Source organism: Hemiscyllium ocellatum, chromosome 12 (genome assembly GCF_020745735.1).
Source record: "Hemiscyllium ocellatum isolate sHemOce1 chromosome 12, sHemOce1.pat.X.cur, whole genome shotgun sequence".
Taxonomy (NCBI): Eukaryota; Metazoa; Chordata; class Chondrichthyes; order Orectolobiformes; family Hemiscylliidae; genus Hemiscyllium; species Hemiscyllium ocellatum.
Window position 1 is genome coordinate 11275204 of NC_083412.1, and position 22566 is coordinate 11297769.

Genomic DNA, 22566 nt, shown 5'->3' on the forward strand with positions numbered 1-22566 from the left:
TACACTGACACACACTGTGATACACTGACACACACTGTGATACACTGACACACTGTGATACACTGACACACTGTGATACACTGACACACTGTGATACACAGACACACACTGTGATACACTGACACACACTGTGATACACAGACACACTGTGATACACAGACACACTGTGATACACTGACACACTGTGATATACTGACACACTGTGATACACTGACACACACTGTGATACACTGACACACTGTGATACACAGACACACTGTGATACACTGACACACTGTGATACACTGACACACTGTGATATACTGACACACTGTGATACACTGACACACACTGTGATACACTGACACACTGTGATACACAGACACACTGTGATACACTGACACACTGTGATATACTGACACACTGTGATACACTGACACACACTGTGATACACTGACACACTGTGATACACTGACACACACTGTGATACACAGACACACTGTGATACACTAACACACACTGTGATACACAGACACACTGTGATACACAGACACACTGTGATACACTGACACACACTGTGATACACTGACACACTGTGATACACAGACACACTGTGATACACTAACACACACTGTGATACACAGACACACACTGTGATACACAGACACACTGTGATACACAGACACACTGTGACACACTGACACACACTGTGATACACTGACACACTGTGATACACTGACACACACTGTGATACACTGACACACTGTGATACACAGACACACACTGTGATACACAGACACACTGTGATACACTAACACACACTGTGATACACTGACACACTGTGATACACTGACACACACTGTGATACACAGACACACTGTGATACACTAACACACACTGTGACACACTGACACACTGTGATACACTGACACACATTGTGATACACAGACACACTGTGATACACAGACACACACTGTGACACACTGACACACTGTGATACACAGACACACTGTGATACACAGACACACTGTGATACACAGACACACTGTGACACACTGACACACACTGTGATACACTGACACACTGTGATACACTGACACACACTGTGATACACTGACACACTGTGATACACAGACACACTGTGATACACAGACACACTGTGATACACTGACACACTGTGATACACTGACACACACTGTGATACACAGACACACACTGTGATACACAGACACACTGTGATACACTGACACACTGTGATACACAGACACACACTGTGATACACAGACACACTGTGATACACAGACACACTGTGATACACAGACACACTGTGATACACTGACACACACTGTGATACACTGACACACTGTGATACACAGACACACTGTGATACACTGACACACACTGTGATACACAGACACACACTGTGACACACTGACACACACTGTGACACACTGACACACTGTGACACACTGACACACTGTGATACACTGACACACACTGTGATACACTGACACACTGTGATACACAGACACACTGTGATACACAGACACACACTGTGATACACAGACACACACTGTGATACACAGACACACTGTGATACACTGACACACTGTGATACACTGACACACACTGTGATACACAGACACACTGTGATACACTGACACACTGTGATACACAGACACACACTGTGATACACTGACACACTGTGATACACTGACACACTGTGACACACTGACACACTGTGACACACTGACACACTGTGATACACTGACACACACTGTGATACACAGACACACTGTGACACACTGACACACTGTGATACACTGACACACACTGTGATACACTGACACACTGTGATACACTGACACACACTGTGATACACAGACACACTGTGACACACTGAAACACTGTGATACACTGACACACACTGTGATACACAGACACACTGTGATACACTGACACACACTGTGATACACTGACACACACTGTGATACACTGACACACTGTGATACACTGACACACACTGTGATACACTGACACACACTGTGATACACAGACACACACTGTGATACACAGACACACTGTGACACACTGAAACACTGTGATACACTGACACACACTGTGATACACTGACACACTGTGATACACTGACACACTGTGATACACTGACACACTGTCATACACAGACACACACTGTGATACACTGACACACTGATACACAGACACACACTGTGATACACTGACACACTGTGATACACTGACACACACTGTGATACACTGACACACTGTGATACACAGACACACACTGTGATACACTGACACACTGTGATACACTGACACACACTGTGATACACAGACACACACTGTGACACACTGACACACACTGTGATACACAGACACACACTGTGATACACAGACACACACTGTGATACACTGACACACTGTGATACACTGACACACACTGTGATACACAGACACACTGTGACACACTGACACACTGTGATACACTGACACACACTGTGATACACTGACACACTGTGATACACTGACACACTGTGATACACTGACACACACTGTGATACACAGACACACTGTGACACACTGTGATACACTGACACACACTGTGATACACAGACACACACTGTGATACACAGACACACTGTGACACACTGAAACACTGTGATACACTGACACACACTGTGATACACAGACACACTGTGATACACTGACACACTGTGATACACAGACACACTGTCATACACAGACACACACTGTGATACACTGAAACACTGTGATACACTGACACACTGTGATACACTGAAACACTGTGATACACTGACACACACTGTGATACACTGACACACACTGTGATACACTGACACACACTGTGATACACTGACACACTGTGATACACTGACACACTGTGATACACTGACACACACTGTGATACACTGACACACTGATACATTGACACACACTGTGATACACTGACACACACTGTGATACACAGACACACTGTGACACACTGTGATACACTGACACACACTGTGATACACAGACACACTGTCATACACAGACACACACTGTGATACACTGAAACACTGTGATACACTGACACACTGTGATACACTGAAACACTGTGATACACTGACACACACTGTGATACACTGACACACACTGTGATACACTGACACACTGTGATACACTGACACACTGTGATACACTGACACACTGTGATACACTGACACACTGATACATTGACACACACTGTGATACACTGACACACACTGTGATACACTGACACACACTGTGATACACAGACACACTGTGACACACTGTGATACACTGACACACACTGTGATACACTGACACACTGTGATACACTGACACACTGTGATACACTGACACACACTGTGATACACTGACACACTGTGATACACAGACACACTGTGATACACTGACACACACTGTGATACACAGACACACACTGTGATACACAGACACACTGTGACACACTGTGATACACTGACACACACTGTGATACACAGACACACACTGTGATACACAGACACACTGTGACACACTGAAACACTGTGATACACTGACACACACTGTGATACACAGACACACTGTGATACACTGAAACACTGTGATACACTGACACACTGTGATACACTGACACACACTGTGATACACTGACACACTGTGATACACTGACACACTGTGATACACTGACACACACTGTGATACACTGACACACTGTGATACATTGACACACACTGTGATACACTGACACACTGTGATACACTGACACACTGTGATACACTGACACACTGTGATACACTGACACACACTGTGATACACTGACACACTGTGATACACTGACACACTGTGATACACTGACACACACTGTGATACACTGACACACTGTGATACACAGACACACTGTGATACACTGACACACACTGTGATACACTGACACACTGTGATACACAGACACACTGTGATACACTGACACACTGTGATACACAGACACACTGTGACACACTGTGATACACTGACACACACTGTGATACACAGACACACACTGTGATACACAGACACACTGTGACACACTGAAACACTGTGATACACTGACACACACTGTGATACACAGACACACTGTGATACACTGAAACACTGTGATACACTGACACACTGTGATACACTGACACACACTGTGATACACTGACACACTGTGATACACTGACACACTGTGATACACTGACACACACTGTGATACACTGACACACTGTGATACATTGACACACACTGTGATACACTGACACACTGTGATACACTGACACACTGTGATACACTGACACACTGTGATACACTGACACACACTGTGATACACTGACACACTGTGATACACTGACACACTGTGATACACTGACACACACTGTGATACACTGACACACTGTGATACACAGACACACTGTGATACACTGACACACACTGTGATACACAGACACACTGTGATACACAGACACACTGACACACACTGTGATACACTGACACACACTGTGATACACAGACACACTGTGATACACTAACACACACTGTGATACACTGACACACTGTGATACACTGACACACACTGTGATACACAGACACACACTGTGATACACAGACACACTGTGATACACTAACACACACTGTGACACACTGACACACTGTGATACACTGACACACACTGTGATACACAGACACACACTGTGATACACTGACACACTGTGATACACTGACACACTGTGATACACTGACACACACTGTGATACACTGACACACTGAGATACACTGACACACTGTGATACACAGACACACACTGTGATACACAGACACACTGTGATACACTAACACACACTGTGATACACAGACACATGTGATACACAGACACACTGTGATACACAGACACACTGTGATACACTAACACACACTGTGATACACAGACACACACTGTGATACACAGACACACTGTGATACACAGACACACTGACACACACTGTGATACACTGACACACACTGTGATACACAGACACACTGTGATACACTAACACACACTGTGATACACTGACACACTGTGATACACTGACACACACTGTGATACACAGACACACAATGTGATACACAGACACACTGTGATACACAGACACACTGTGACACACTGACACACACTGTGATACACTGACACACTGTGATACACTGACACACACTGTGATACACTGACACACTGTGATACACAGACACACTGTGATACACTAACACACACTGTGATACACAGACACACACTGTGATACACAGACACACTGTGATACACAGACACACTGTGACACACTGACACACACTGTGATACACTGACACACTGTGATACACTGACACACTGTGATACACAGACACACACTGTGATACACAGACACACACTGTGATACACAGACACACTGTGATACACAGACACACTGTGACACACTGACACACACTGTGATACACTGACACACTGTGATACACTGACACACACTGTGATACACTGACACACACTGTGATACACAGACACACTGTGATACACAGACACACTGACACACACTGTGATACACTGACACACACTGTGATACACTGACACACTGTGATACACAGACACACACTGTGATACACAGACACACACTGTGATACACAGACACACTGTGATACACTGACACACACTGTGATACACAGACACACACTGTGATACACAGACACACTGTGATACACTAACACACACTGTGACACACTGACACACTGTGATACACAGACACACTATGATACACAGACACACTGTGACACACTGACACACACTGTGATACACAGACACACTGTGATACACAGACACACTGTGATACACTGACACACACTGTGATACACAGACACACTGTGATACACAGACACACTGTGATACACTAACACACACTGTGATACACAGACACACACTGTGATACACAGACACACTGTGATACACAGACACACTGTGACACACTGACACACACTGTGATACACTGACACACTGTGATACACTGACACACACTGTGATACACTGACACACACTGTGATACACAGACACACTGTGATACACAGACACACTGTGATACACTGACACACTGTGATACACTGACACACACTGTGATACACAGACACACTGTGATACACAGACACACACTTAGATACACTGACACACTGTGATACACAGACACACACTGTGATACACAGACACACTGTGATACACTAACACACACTGTGATACACTGACACACTGTGATACACTGACACACACTGTGATACACAGACACACACTGTGATACACAGACACACTGTGATACACTAACACACACTGTGACACACTGACACACTGTGATACACTGACACACACTGTGATACACAGACACACTGTGATACACAGACACACACTGTGACACACTGACACACTGTGATACACAGACACACTGTGATACACAGACACACTGTGACACACTGACACACACTGTGATACACTGACACACTGTGATACACTGACACACACTGTGATACACAGACACACACTGTGATACACAGACACACACTGTGATACACAGACACACTGTGATACACAGACACACTGTGATACACTGACACACTGTGATACACTGACACACTGTGATACACAGACACACTGTGATACACTGACACACACTGTGATACACAGACACACTGTGATACACAGACACACACTGTGATACACTGACACACTGTGATACACTGACACACACTGTGATACACAGACACACTGTGATACACTAACACACACTGTGACACACTGACACACTGTGATACACTGACACACACTGTGATACACAGACACACTGTGATACACAGACACACACTGTGACACACTGACACACTGTGATACACAGACACACTGTGATACACAGACACACTGTGACACACTGACACACACTGTGATACACTGACACACTGTGATACACTGACACACTGTGATACACTGACACACACTGTGATACACTGACACACTGTGATACACTGACACACTGTGATACACTGACACACACTGTGATACACTGACACACACTGTGATACACAGACACACTGTGATACACAGACACACTGTGATACACTGACACACTGTGATACACAGACACACTGTGATACACAGACACACTGTGATACACTGACACACTGTGATACACAGACACACACTGTGATACACAGACACACTGTGATACACTGACACACTGTGATACACAGACACACTGTGATACACAGACACACTGTGACACACAGACACGCTGTGATACACTGACACACTGTGACACACAGACACACACTGTGATACACTGACACACTGTGATACACTGACACACACTGTGATACACTGACACACTGTGACACACAGACACACACTGTGATACACAGACACACTGTGATACACTGACACACTGTGATACACTGACACACTGTGACACACAGACACACTGTGATACACAGACACACACTGTGATACACTGACACACACTGTGATACACAGACACACACTGTGATACACAGACACACTGTGATACACTAACACACACTGTGACACACTGACACACTGTGATACACTGACACACACTGTGATACACAGACACACTGTGATACACAGACACACACTGTGACACACTGACACACTGTGATACACAGACACACTGTGATACACAGACACACTGTGACACACTGACACACACTGTGATACACTGACACACTGTGATACACTGACACACACTGTGATACACAGACACACACTGTGATACACAGACACACACTGTGATACACAGACACACTGTGATACACTGACACACTGTGATACACTGACACACTGTGATACACAGACACACTGTGATACACTGACACACACTGTGATACACAGACACACTGTGATACACAGACACACACTGTGATACACTGACACACTGTGATACACTGACACACACTGTGATACACAGACACACTGTGATACACTAACACACACTGTGACACACTGACACACTGTGATACACTGACACACACTGTGATACACAGACACACTGTGATACACAGACACACACTGTGACACACTGACACACTGTGATACACAGACACACTGTGATACACAGACACACTGTGACACACTGACACACACTGTGATACACTGACACACTGTGATACACTGACACACACTGTGATACACTGACACACTGTGATACACTGACACACTGTGATACACTGACACACACTGTGATACACAGACACACACTGTGATACACAGACACACTGTGATACACAGACACACTGTGATACACTGACACACTGTGATACACTGACACACTGTGATACACAGACACACTGTGATACACTGACACACTGTGATACACAGACACACACTGTGATACACAGACACACTGTGATACACTGACACACTGTGATACACAGACACACTGTGATACACAGACACACTGTGACACACAGACACGCTGTGATACACTGACACACTGTGACACACAGACACACACTGTGATACACTGACACACTGTGATACACTGACACACACTGTGATACACTGACACACTGTGACACACAGACACACACTGTGATACACTGACACACTGTGATACACTGACACACTGTGATACACTGACACACTGTGACACACAGACACACTGTGATACACAGACACACACTGTGATACACAGACACACTGTGATACACAGACACACTGTGATACACTGACACACTGTGACACACTGACACACACTGTGACACACTGACACACACTGTGATACACTGACACACTGTGATACACAGACACACTGTGATACAATGACACACTGTGATACACTGACACACACTGTGATACACAGACACACTGTGATACACAGACACACTGTGATACACTGACACACACTGTGATACACTGACACACACTGTGATACACTGACACACTGTGATACACTGACACACACTGTGATACACTGACACACTGTGATACACTGACACACACTGTGATACACTGACACACTGTGATACACTGACACACTGTGATACACTGACACACTGTGATACACTGACACACTGTGATACACAGACACACACTGTGATACACAGACACACACTGTGATACACAGACACACACTGTGATACACTGACACACACTGTGATACACTGACACACTGTGATACACTGACACACTGTGATACACTGACACACACTGTGATACACTGACACACTGTGACACACTGACACACTGTGACACACTGACACACTGTGATACACTGACACACTGTGATACACAGACACACTGTGGTACACTGACACACACTGTGATACACTGACACACTGTGATACACTGACACACTGTGATACACTGACACGCTGTGAGACACTGACACGCTGTGAGACACTGACACACACTGTGATACACTGACACACTGTGACACACTGACACACTGTGATACACAGACACACTGTGATACACAGACACACTGTGATACACAGACACACTGTGATACACTGACACACTGTGATACACAGACACACACTGTGATACACAGACACACTGTGATACACAGACACACACTGTGATACACTGACACACTGTGATACACTGACACACTGTGATACACAGACACACACTGTGATACACAGACACACTGTGATACACAGACACACTGTGACACACAGACACACTGTGATACACAGACACACTGTGATACACAGACACACTGACACACTGTGATACACAGACACACTGTGATACACTGACACACTGTGATACACTGACACACTGTGACACACTGACACACTGTGACACACAGACACACTGTGACACACAGACACACTGTGATACACTGACACACTGTGATACACTGACACACTGTGACACACTGACACACTGTGACACACTGACACACTGTGATACACTGACACACTGTGATACACTGACACACTGTGATACACTGACACACTGTGATACACAGACACACTGTGATACACTGACACACTGTGATACACTGACACACTGTGATACACTGACACACTGTGATACACGGACACACACTGTGATACACAGACACACTGTGACACACTGACACACTGTGATACACTGACACACTGTGATACACTGACACACTGTGATACACAGACACACTGTGATACACAGACACACACTGTGATACACAGACACACTGTGATACACAGACACACTGTGATACACTGACACACACTGTGATACACTGACACACACTGTGACACACTGACACACTGTGATACACTGACACACTGTGATACACAGACACACTGTGACACACTGACACACTGTGATACACTGACACACTGTGATACACTGACACACTGTGATACACAGACACACACTGTGATACACAGACACACTGTGATACACAGACACACTGTGACACACTGACACACTGTGATACACTGACACACACTGTGACACACTGACACACACTGTGACACACTGACACACTGTGACACACTGACACACTGTGATACAATGACACACTGTGATACACGGACACACACTGTGATACACGGACACACACTGTGATACACAGACACACTGTGATACACAGACACACACTGTGATACACAGACACACTGTGATACACTGACACACTGTGATACACACACACACTGTGATACACAGACACACACTGTGATACACAGACACACTGTGACACACTGACACACTGTGATACACTGACACACACTGTGATACACTGACACACTGTGATACACTGACACACTGTGATACACAGACACACTGTGACACACTGACACACACTGTGATACACTGACACACTGTGATACAATGACACACTGTGATACAATGACACACTGTGATACACAGACACACTGTGATACACAGACACACTGTGACACACTGACACACACTGTGATACAATGACACACTGTGATACAATGACACACTGTGACACACTGACACACACTGTGATACACAGACACACTGTGATACACTGACACACTGTGATACACAGACACACTGTGACACACTGACACACTGTGATACACTGACACACACTGTGATACACTGACACACTGTGATACACTGACACACTGTGATACACTGACACACTGTGATACACAGACACACTGTGACACACAGACACACTGTGACACACTGACACACTGTGACACACTGACACACACTGTGATACACTGACACACTGTGATACAATGACACACTGTGATACACAGACACACTGTGATACACAGACACACTGTGATACACAGACACACTGTGATACACAGACACACACTGTGATACACTGACACACTGTGATACACTGACACACTGTGATACAATGACACACTGTGACACACTGACACACTGTGATACACTGACACACTGTGATACACAGACACACACTGTGATACACTGACACACACTGTGATACACTGACACACTGTGATACACAGACACACACTGTGATACACTGACAAACTGTGATACACAGACACACACTGTGATATACTGACACACACTGTGATACAATGACACACTGTGATACAATGACACACTGTGACACACTGACACACTGTGATACAATGACACACTGTGACACACTGACACACTGTGATACACTGACACACTGTGATACACAGACACACACTGTGATACACTGACACACACTGTGATACACTGACACACTGTGATACAATGACACACTGTGATACAATGACACACTGTGATACACAGACACACTGTGATACACAGACACACTGTGACACACTGACACACACTGTGATACAATGACACACTGTGATACAATGACACACTGTGACACACTGACACACACTGTGATACACAGACACACTGTGATACACTGACACACTGTGATACACAGACACACTGTGACACACTGACACACTGTGATACACTGACACACACTGTGATACACTGACACACTGTGATACACTGACACACTGTGATACACAGACACACTGTGACACACTGACACACACTGTGATACACTGACACACTGTGATACAATGACACACTGTGATACACAGACACACTGTGATACACAGACACACTGTGATACACAGACACACACTGTGATACACTGACACACTGTGATACACTGACACACTGTGATACAATGACACACTGTGACACACTGACACACTGTGATACACTGACACACTGTGATACACTGACACACACTGTGATACACTGACACACACTGTGATACACTGACACACTGTGATACACAGACACACACTGTGATACACTGACAAACTGTGATACACAGACACACACTGTGATACACTGACACACTGTGATACACTGACACACTGTGATACACAGACACACACTGTGATACACTGACAAACTGTGATACACAGACACACACTGTGACACACTGACACACTGTGATACACTGACACACTGTGATACACAGACACACACTGTGATACACTGACACACACTGTGATACACTGACACACTGTGATACACAGACACACACTGTGATACACTGACAAACTGTGATACACAGACACACACTGTGATACACTGACACACTGTGATACACTGACACACACTGTGATACACTGACACACTGTGATACAATGACACACTGTGATACAATGACACACTGTGATACAATGACACACTGTGACACACTGACACACTGTGATACAATGACACACTGTGATACACTGACACACTGTGATACACTGACACACTGTGATACACTGACACACACTGTGATACACTGACACACTGTGATACAATGACACACTGTGATACAATGACACACTGTGACACACTGACACACTGTGATACAATGACACACTGTGACACACTGACACACTGTGATACACTGACACACTGTGATACACAGACACACACTGTGATACACAGACACACACTGTGATACACTGACACACTGTGATACACTGACACACTGTGATACACTGACACACACTGTGACACACACTGTGATACACAGACACACACTGTGATACACAGACACACACTGTGATACACTGACACACTGTGATACACTGACACACTGTGATACACAGACACACACTGTGATACACTGACACACTGTGATACACTGACACACTGTGATACACTGACACACTGTGATACACAGACACACACTGTGATACACAGACACACACTGTGATACACAGACACACTGTGATACACAGACACACTGTGATACAATGACACACTGTGACACACTGACACACTGTGATACACTGACACACTGTGATACACAGACACACACTGTGATACACAGACACACACTGTGATACACTGACACACTGTGATACACTGACACACTGTGATACACTGACACACACTGTGACACACACTGTGATACACAGACACACACTGTGATACACAGACACACTGTGATACACAGACACACACTGTGATACACTGACACACTGTGATACACTGACACACTGTGATACACAGACACACACTGTGATACACTGACACACTGTGATACACAGACACACTGTGATACACAGACACACACTGTGATACACAGACACACTGTGATACACTGACACACTGTGATACACAGACACACACTGTGATACACAGACACACTGTGATACACTGACACACTGTGATACACTGACACACTGTGATACACTGACACACTGTGATACACAGACACACACTGTGATACACTGACACACTGTGATACACAGACACACTGTGATACACTGACACACTGTGATACACAGACACACACTGTGATACACTGACACACAGTGTGATACACAGACACACACTGTGATACACTGACACACTGTGATACACAGACACACTGTGATACACTGACACACTGTGATACACTGACACACTGTGATACACTGACACACACTGTGATACACTGACACACTGTGATACACTGACACACACTGTGATACACTGACACACTGTGATACACTGACACACACTGTGATACACTGACACACTGTGATACACTGACACACTGTGATACACTGACACACTGTGATACACTGACACACACTGTGATACACTGACACACTGTGATACACTGACACACTGTGATACACTGACACACACTGTGATACACTGACACACTGTGATACACTGACACACTGTGATACACAGACACACTGTGATACACTGACACACTGTGATACACTAACACACTGTGATACACTGACACACTGTGATACACTGACACACTGTGATACACAGACACACTGTGATACACAGACACACTGTGATACACAGACACACTGTGATACACAGACACACTGTGATACACAGACACACACTGTGATACACTGACACACTGTGATACACTGACACACTGTGATACACAGACACACTGTGATACACTGACACACTGTGATACACTAACACACTGTGATACACTGACACACTGTGATACACTGACACACTGTGATACACAGACACACTGTGATACACAGACACACTGTGATACACAGACACACTGTGATACACAGACACACTGTGATACACAGACACACTGTGATACACTGACACACTGTGATACACTAACACACACTGTGATACACTGACACACACTGTGATACACTGACACACTGTGATACACTGACACACTGTGACACACTGACACACTGTGATACACTGATACACTGTGATACACTCACCATGTTGTTGCTCTGGGGCGCTGTGACCTGTGTCGCGGTGAATTGTGGGAGTGACGGACGGTGTCCGCCCGCGGCCTCAACACCGCAACCGCTAAACTCAAAATGTACACAACACCGCCCCCTGGCGGAGGGAGGGGGGTACAGTGAGAGTGGGGGAGGGTGAGTGTGTGTGGGGTTGGGGTACAGTGAGAGTTGGGGGGTGGAGGTGATGGTCTAGTGATATTATCACTGCTCTCGTTAGTAAATGACCTGGGGATCTGGGTTCCAGTCCCATTCCATGGCACACAATGGAATTTAAATTCAGTAACTATCTGGGATTAAGGGTCTAATAATGATCGTGATTTAATTGTTAGAGATAAAAAACCATCTGATTTATTAATGTCCTGTAGGGAAGGAAATTGCTGCCCTAACCTGGTTTGGTCTGTATGTGATTTCAAACCTACAGCAATATGTTAGACTCTCAACTGTCCTCTGGGTAATCAGACATTGGCAGAGACAAGCCAGAGGCATCCTCACCTCGTGAATGATTAAAAGAAATGTGAGAGGGAGAGAGCGATAGAGAATAAGGGAGAGAGTGATAGACTGAGAGAGGGGGTCAGGGAGGCTGATTGATTGAGGGGAAGAGTGACTGAGGGAGAGAGTGAGGGACGAATTGAATAAGGGAGAAAGGAATAAGGAAAGAGCGAGAATCACAGAGAGAAGGATCGGGTGAGAGTGAGGGACGGAGTGTGAGGGAGAGACGCGTAGTGAGGGAGGGCGGGAGGTTTGGGAGGGAGAGGGGAATGAGTAAAGGGAGCAAATGAGGCAGGGAGGCAGAGGGAGTGGATGAAGGAGAGAATGAGTGAAGGAGGGAAACGGAGAGCAGCAGAGTGAGTGAGGATAGAAAGACGGATATAAAGAGAATGTGGGATTGAGAGAGTGAGGAGCAGAGACATTGGGGGATGGGTGGATTAAGGGAGTATGGCATAGACAGAGTAGGGTATAGAGAGAATGTAATCTAATGTGAAATAGTCTGTGGGATGATCGATTCAGGGAGAGAGGAAATGTGGATTATTTGCAAGAATAAGGGAATGTCATAGAATTTTACAGCACATAAAGAGGCCCTTTGGCCCATCATGTCCACACTGGTCATCAAGTATCCATCTATTCTAACCTCAGTTTCCAGCATTTGGCCCAGAGCCTTGAATGTTTTTGTGCTTTAAGCACTCATCTAAATATTTTTACATGTCTCGAGGGTTCCTGCCTCCACCACCCTTTCAGGTAGTGAGTTCCAGATACACACCACCCTCTGGGTGAAAAATATGTTTCTTCAATTCCTATGTAAACCTCCTCTTCCTTACCTTAAACATGTTCCCCTGGTTATTAACCCCATGACTGAGGGGAGAAGTTTCTCCCTATCTAACCTGTCTATGCAGTTTTGAACTTTGGACATCTCAATCAGATCCCTCATGGCCTTCTGTACTCAGTCAATCCAGCCATGCAACACCCTGGTGAATCCCCTCTGCACCCTCTCCACTGCAATCACAACCTTCTGATTAGATTAGATTACTTACAGTGTGGAAACAGGCCCTTCGGCCCAACAAGTCCACACCAACCCTCCGAAGCACAACCCACCCAGACCCATTCCCCCACACCTACCCCTTCACCTAACACTACGGGCAATTTAGCATGGTCAATTCACCTAACCTGCACATTTTTGGACTGTGGGAGGAAACTGGAGCACCCAGAGGAAACCCCACGCAGACACAGGGAGAATGTGCAAACTCCACCCAGACAGTTGCCTGAGGCGGGAATTGAACCTGGGTCTCTGGCACTATGAGGCAGCAGTGCTAACCACTGTGGCGCAGGGACCAGCATGACACACCGTATTTCTGCTCTAGCCAAATTATAATGTTATGTACAGTTCTATCATAATCTCTTTGCTCTGGTATTCAATGCCCTAAGTATGAAAGGTAAGTATCCCGGATGCCAACTTATCTACCTGACCTGCTGCCTTCAGGAATCTATGGACATGCACACCCAAGTCACTCGGATCCCCTGTACTTGCCAGGGTCCTATCATCCATATGTACTCCCTTGCTTTGTTAGTCTTCCTATTATGCATTCACCTCACACTCTTCAGGTTTCATTTGCGATTGTTGTACCCGCAAGTCCTTGGGGGAGTGGGAAGGGGCGTTAAAGGGTTCAGCCACAGGATGGTGGGATTGTTTCATCCATGTGTCGCCAAAAACATCCCAGTTCAATTTTCCCACATTTAGATTAGATTCCCTACAGTCTGCAAACAGGCCCTTCAGCCCAACCAGTCCACACCGACCCTCCGAAGACCCACCCAGTCCCATTTCCCTCTGACTAATGCACCTAACACTATGGGCAATTTAGCCTGGCCAATTCACTTGACCTGCACATCTTTGGATTGTGGGAGGAAACCCACACAGACACAGGGAGAATGTGCACGCTCCACACAGACAGATGTCTAAGGCTGGAATTGAACCTGGGACCCTGGTGCTGTGAGGCAGCAGTGTTAACCCCTGAGCCATTTGACCCACAGACTTGAGCATTATGACATTTCAAGTGCTCATCCAAATATTTTTTAAAAGGTTGCGCGGTTTCCCTCCTCTCACAAAATGTTTCACTCTATCTTGTACTTGTGACAATAGTAAGTCAAAATCAAAAATCAAATCCTCTGAGCTTCCTAATGTCTTGCCATTCATTGATTACTCCCTTGTCTTTTTCCATCTTCCAAAGTGTCTTTCCTCACACTTATCAGGTTAAATTCCACCTGTCACTAATCTGCCTATCAGACCAATCCATTTATATCCTCAAGTAACCTAACACCTTCCTCCTCGCTTTCAACTACCCAGCTAATCTTAGGGTCATCCACAAATTATTTATCACTCCTTCTGCATTCGATTCCACATCATTTATGAATATCACAAGCACTGAGGGACCCAGCACTGATCTCTGTGCTACATCACTGCTCCTGCCACAACATTGATTTATGATATTTGAACGTCTAATGTGCGCATCCCAATTTTTACTTTTGCAACATTTATAAGAATTGACTCCTGCTTCCTACTCCCTGGTTCGCTGACTGTGGACATTCGTAGATACATTCAGCTCCTTGTCCTACAATGATACCATAATTGCAGCTGGACACCTTTGATATGGTGCCTGTTCATGGGGAGACAATGACTACATAGTATTATTGCTGGACTATTCATCCAGAGGCTCAAGTAATGTCCCAGGGACTTTAATTGAAATCCAAATGGCAGATGGTGGAATATGAATTCAATATAAAATCTGGTCTAATGATCACCATGAAACTTCCGGGAAAAAAAACCCATCAGGATTTAGGGAAGTAAATCTGCCATCCTTACCTTGGTCCACACAGTGATGTGGTTGACTTGTAACTGCCCTCTGGACAATGAGTGACAGATCCAGCCAGGCCACGTTAATAAAAACAAAATGACCCATTGAGGGCCCTACGCCAGAGAATGAGACATGCACAATCTCTGCACCCATCAAAGTCTCACACGTTTTGGAGCGTGTGGCTTCCTGGGTGAAAGATATTCATGGGTCTTGGTTTCACATTATTTTTTTTGGAGGTGTCTCCGCTAATATTCCGTGTACAATGAGGGGTGACTGGACAATATGCAGGATTTTATCCAGTGACCCATCCTCTAGTAGCTGGAGTATCAAGCTAATGCTCAATATCCTGATTCCTCCCTGCCTTGTGAACAGGCTACCCTGTTCACAACAGTCGCAATGAAGTGGCAGGGCCAGACTGTGTATGTTCCTGTGTGTACAGTCGCAGGGTGTGGGCACAACAATCACCGCAAACTGCCATTGTGCCCAGGGCTGATCTAGGCGCTCGCTGGCCTAATGTAGGAAATTCCTATCGGTGCTGGGGATCTTAAAACAAACACGCAGCAGGTCTGGCAGTGTGTGCAGAGAGAGAAAAACTGGCAAATAAATGGGGGGGGAGGTACGGGGGGGGGTAAGGTACAGAGCAAGAGTTATATTAGGGGGAGAACAGGGAAATCGGGAGGTGAAGGAGAGATATGGGGGCGTGAAGAGAGAGAGAGAGAGAGACGGGAGGTGAAGGTGGGATGGGGATGTGAAGGAGAGGTGGGGAAGTGATAAGAGTCAGGGAGGTGAAGAGAGACAGGGAGGTGAAGAGAAAGACGGGGGGAGTGGGTGAAGGAGAGGTGGGGAGACGGAAGACAGATGGTGAGGTAAAGGGAGGTGGAGATGTGAGGAGAGACACGGTGAGGTGAAGAGAGAGATGGGGGGTAAAAAAGGGATGGGGAGGTGAAGAGAGACTGCTGTCGTTTGGGGGACGGTGGGGGGTGGATGATGAGAAAGACTGGGAGGCGAAGAGAGAGAGAGAGAGAGACCAGTGGGGTGAAGGAGAGATGTGGGAGGTGAAGGAGAGAGTGAAGATCATGGGATGGGGAGGGAAGTGATGATCAGAGGTGATGAGGTGGTGTCTCTCCCTGGTGAGATGGTGGTGTCTCTCCCTGGTGGTGAGGTGGTGTCTCTCCCTGGTGAGATGGTGGTGTCTCTCCCTGGTGAGATGGTGGTGTCCCTCCCTGGTGAGATGGTGGTGAGGTGGTGTCTCTCCCTGGTGAGATGGTGGTGTCTCTCCCTGGTGAGGGGGACAGAGCAGCCCCCTTTCTGGAGGTGAAATATTTGCAGAGAGGTGGCTGTACTGGAGTGGGTGTGAGTTGGTGTAATCTTTCCGGACGCTGGTTGTTTGCAGAGGCTGACAGGATTAGAGGATTAGCTATGGGCTGAGGGAGGGTGCAAGTGTTAGTAGAGGGAGGAGGGACAGGGAGTGGTGCCAACTCTGTGCTGTCCTCTCCCGGAGCCCCGCTTTCCTGTCTCCCCCTGTGTCTGTGTCTGTCTGCCACCCCCTTCCCCGGGGCTGGATGTCTGCAGCCGGCTGGGCTACCTGGCTACTCCAGGCGATCCGCCAGCTCGGAGCCTCGCAGCCTCCTCCTGCCCGGGAGCCCGAGCCACGATCCCAGCGCCGGGGACCGGCCTCTCCGCACGCCGACTGGATGGGCAGCCTGCCGCCGGCTCTCAGCGCCCTGCCCCTCGCCAATCTGGCCGTGCCAGGTAAGGGAGACCCGGCTCTGGGATCCTCCTGTGCACTCCTTTGCTGGGGGTGGGGGTGGGGGGGGGTGAGGTTTAGGGGTGTCTTAGATCTTTGTGGGGGGCGGAGTGAGGAGATCTGGCTGTGGGATCCTCCTGTGCACCCCTGGGGGTGGGGGGGGGGAGGTTTTAGGGTGACTTATAACTTGAGAGGGGTGGGGAGATCCCGCTTTGGGATCCTCCTGTGCACCCCTGGGGGTGGGTGTGAAGTTTAGGGGTGTCTTAGATCTTTGGGGGGGGTGAGTGAGGAGATCTGGCTGTGGGATCCTCCTGTGCACCCCTGGGGGTGGGGGGTGGTGGCGGGGGGGGGAGCTGGGAGGTTTTAGGGTGACTTATAACTTGAGAGGGGTGGGGAGATCCCGCTCTGGGATCCTCCTGTGCACCCCTGGGGGTGGGGTTGTGAAGTTTAGGGGTGTCTTAGATCTTTTGGGGGGGGGGAGTGAGGAGATCTGGCTGTGGGATCCTCCTGTGTACCCCTGGGGGTGGGGATGTGAGGTTTAGGGGTGTCTTAGATCACGAGGGGGGAGGGGAGTGAGGAGATCTGGCTGTGGGATCCTCCTGTGCACCCCTGGGGGTGGGGAGCCTGGCTGGGTGGGTGAAGTTTTAGGGGTGTCTTAGATTTTGAGGGGGCAGTGGGGAGACCCGCCGCTGGGATCCTCCTATGCACCTCTTGGAGGGGTTTGAGGTTTTAGGAGTGTCTTAGATCTTGAGGTGTGGGGGGGGGGGAGTGGGTAGATCCGGCTCTGGGATCCTCCTGTGCACCCCCGGGGGGTGAGGTTTAGGGGTGTCTTAGATCTTGAGGGGGGCGGGGGGGTTGGTGAGATCTGACTCTGGGATCCGCCTGTGTGCAGTATTGTCATGGCGGGGGCGGGGGGGGAGGGAATCTCTCACCTGGTGGGGTGGGGGAGGTGTCTGTAAATTGAAGGGTGTAGCCCACCGTGCTCCCACACTGTGCGGGTAGCTGGGGGATGTTGGTGGACGTGGTGCCAGTCAAGTGGGCTGCTTTGTCCTGGATGATGGCAAGCCTCTTGCTGGAGCTGCGACCCCTCCCCCAATCAGGGCAAGTGGGGAATATTCCATCGCACTCCTGACCTGTGCCTTGTGCCAGGTGGTGGACAGGCGAGTCAGGAGGGGAGTGACTCGCTACAGAACACGGGAGTGTGAGCGCCGCGTGTTCATTCGCCATGTGAGTGGACATGCAGTGTGAGAACCGCATTGTTCATTGATTGTGAGTGCTGTGTGATCAGTGAACAGATGAGTGTGAGCACTTTGTATGTGCTGAAGACATGAGTGTGCATGTCCTGCATATTCACTCAACACGTGAGTGTCCCACATATTCACTGACCACGTGAGTTAGTGTCCCACATATTCACAGAATACATGAGTGGGCCATATATTCAGTGAATACTGAGTGTCCCACATGTTCACTGAACACGTGTGTCGTACATATTCACTGAACATGTGAGTGTGAGTGCCTCAGATGTTCACTGATGATGTGAATGTAAGCACTTGGCATTTTTACTGAACGTGTGTGTGTGTGTCCCATGTATACACTGAACATGTGTGAGTGCAGTGTGTTCTGATCCATCTGCCTCCTAATGCTAGATCCAGGTATTACAGGACAGCTACTGCATTGAGGTAGCGCCTTGGCATGCCATAGAGATGTCCAATTCCTGCACCATCCTTTGCCATCCTGCTTGGCTTCACACGGGTATGATTCCCACAGGACTGTGATTCACTCTGCAGCTCTCTGAGTCTGTGTGCAGTTTCCAAAATTCTCACTGAGGCTGCATATTGTTGGTTCTGGCCTCAAATATCACTCCCAGCAAGCAACTGAGGTAGATTAGATTCCTGACAGTGTGCAAACAGGCCCTTCGGCCCAACTAGTCCACACCAACCTTCCAAAGAGTAACCCACCCAGACCCATTTCCCACATTTACCCCTGACTAATGCACCTAACACTACAGGCAATTCACCTAACCTGCACATCTTTAGACTGTGGGAGGAGACTGGAGGACCCAGAGGGGACCCACGCAGACACAGGGAGTCACCCGAGGTTGGAATTGAACCTGGGTCTCTGGCGCTGTGAGGCAGCAGTGCTAACCACTGACCCACCGTGCAGCCCCTGTCCACAATAGGACACAACCTTGCTTTTCTGCTTTTCAATTACTAGCCTCAGGACCTTTTTGATATGACAGGGCAATTCAAACAATTTCACTTCATCTGATGAGTTTTTTCTCGACTGAGTGAATTTTGGCTCTATCTGTATCATGTGACCCCTCTCTGTATCTGTCATTAGTGATCGCTGTGTTCTGTGACTGTATACTGTGTGACCCTGCGTGGCTTTATGTGTCTCTGACAGTGTGACCCTGTGTGTCTCTATGCAGTGTCACTCTGAGTGTGTCTGTATAGCATCACCCTGTGTATCTCTACAGTGTGATCCTGTGTGTGTGTACAGTGTGACCTTGTCTGTCTCTGTACAGCGTGACCCAATGTGTGCCTGTGTGTATCTGCACAATGTGACACTGTATCTCTGTACAGAGTGACCCTGTGTGCCTGTGTGTATCTGCACAGTGTGACACTGCATCTCTGTACAGAGTGACCCTGTGTGTCTGTGTGTACCTGCACAGTGTGACACTGTCTCTCTGTACAGAGTGACCCCGTGTGTCTGTGT

The 22566-nt window shown here is 47.1% G+C and overlaps 2 protein-coding genes across 3 annotated transcripts in view; one reads left to right on the plus strand and one right to left on the minus strand.

Annotated features, from left to right (window-relative positions):
* Positions 1-14821, minus strand: part of apooa (apolipoprotein O, a) — a 77147-nt gene extending 62326 nt beyond the window's left edge. The window contains exon 1 of the mRNA XM_060832876.1: positions 14737-14821. Within this exon, the coding sequence (XP_060688859.1) occupies positions 14737-14739 (3 nt within the window). The 5' untranslated portion in view covers positions 14740-14821. The remainder of the gene's footprint in view (positions 1-14736) is intronic.
* A 4715-nt stretch (positions 14822-19536) lies between these two features.
* The window catches only part of plcxd2 (phosphatidylinositol-specific phospholipase C, X domain containing 2), a 32724-nt gene continuing 29694 nt past the window's right edge, over positions 19537-22566 (plus strand). For both annotated transcript variants that reach the window (XM_060832878.1, XM_060832877.1), the window contains exon 1: positions 19537-19856. In XM_060832878.1, coding sequence (XP_060688861.1) covers positions 19667-19856 — 190 coding nt within the window. In that variant the 5' untranslated portion in view covers positions 19537-19666. The remainder of the gene's footprint in view (positions 19857-22566) is intronic.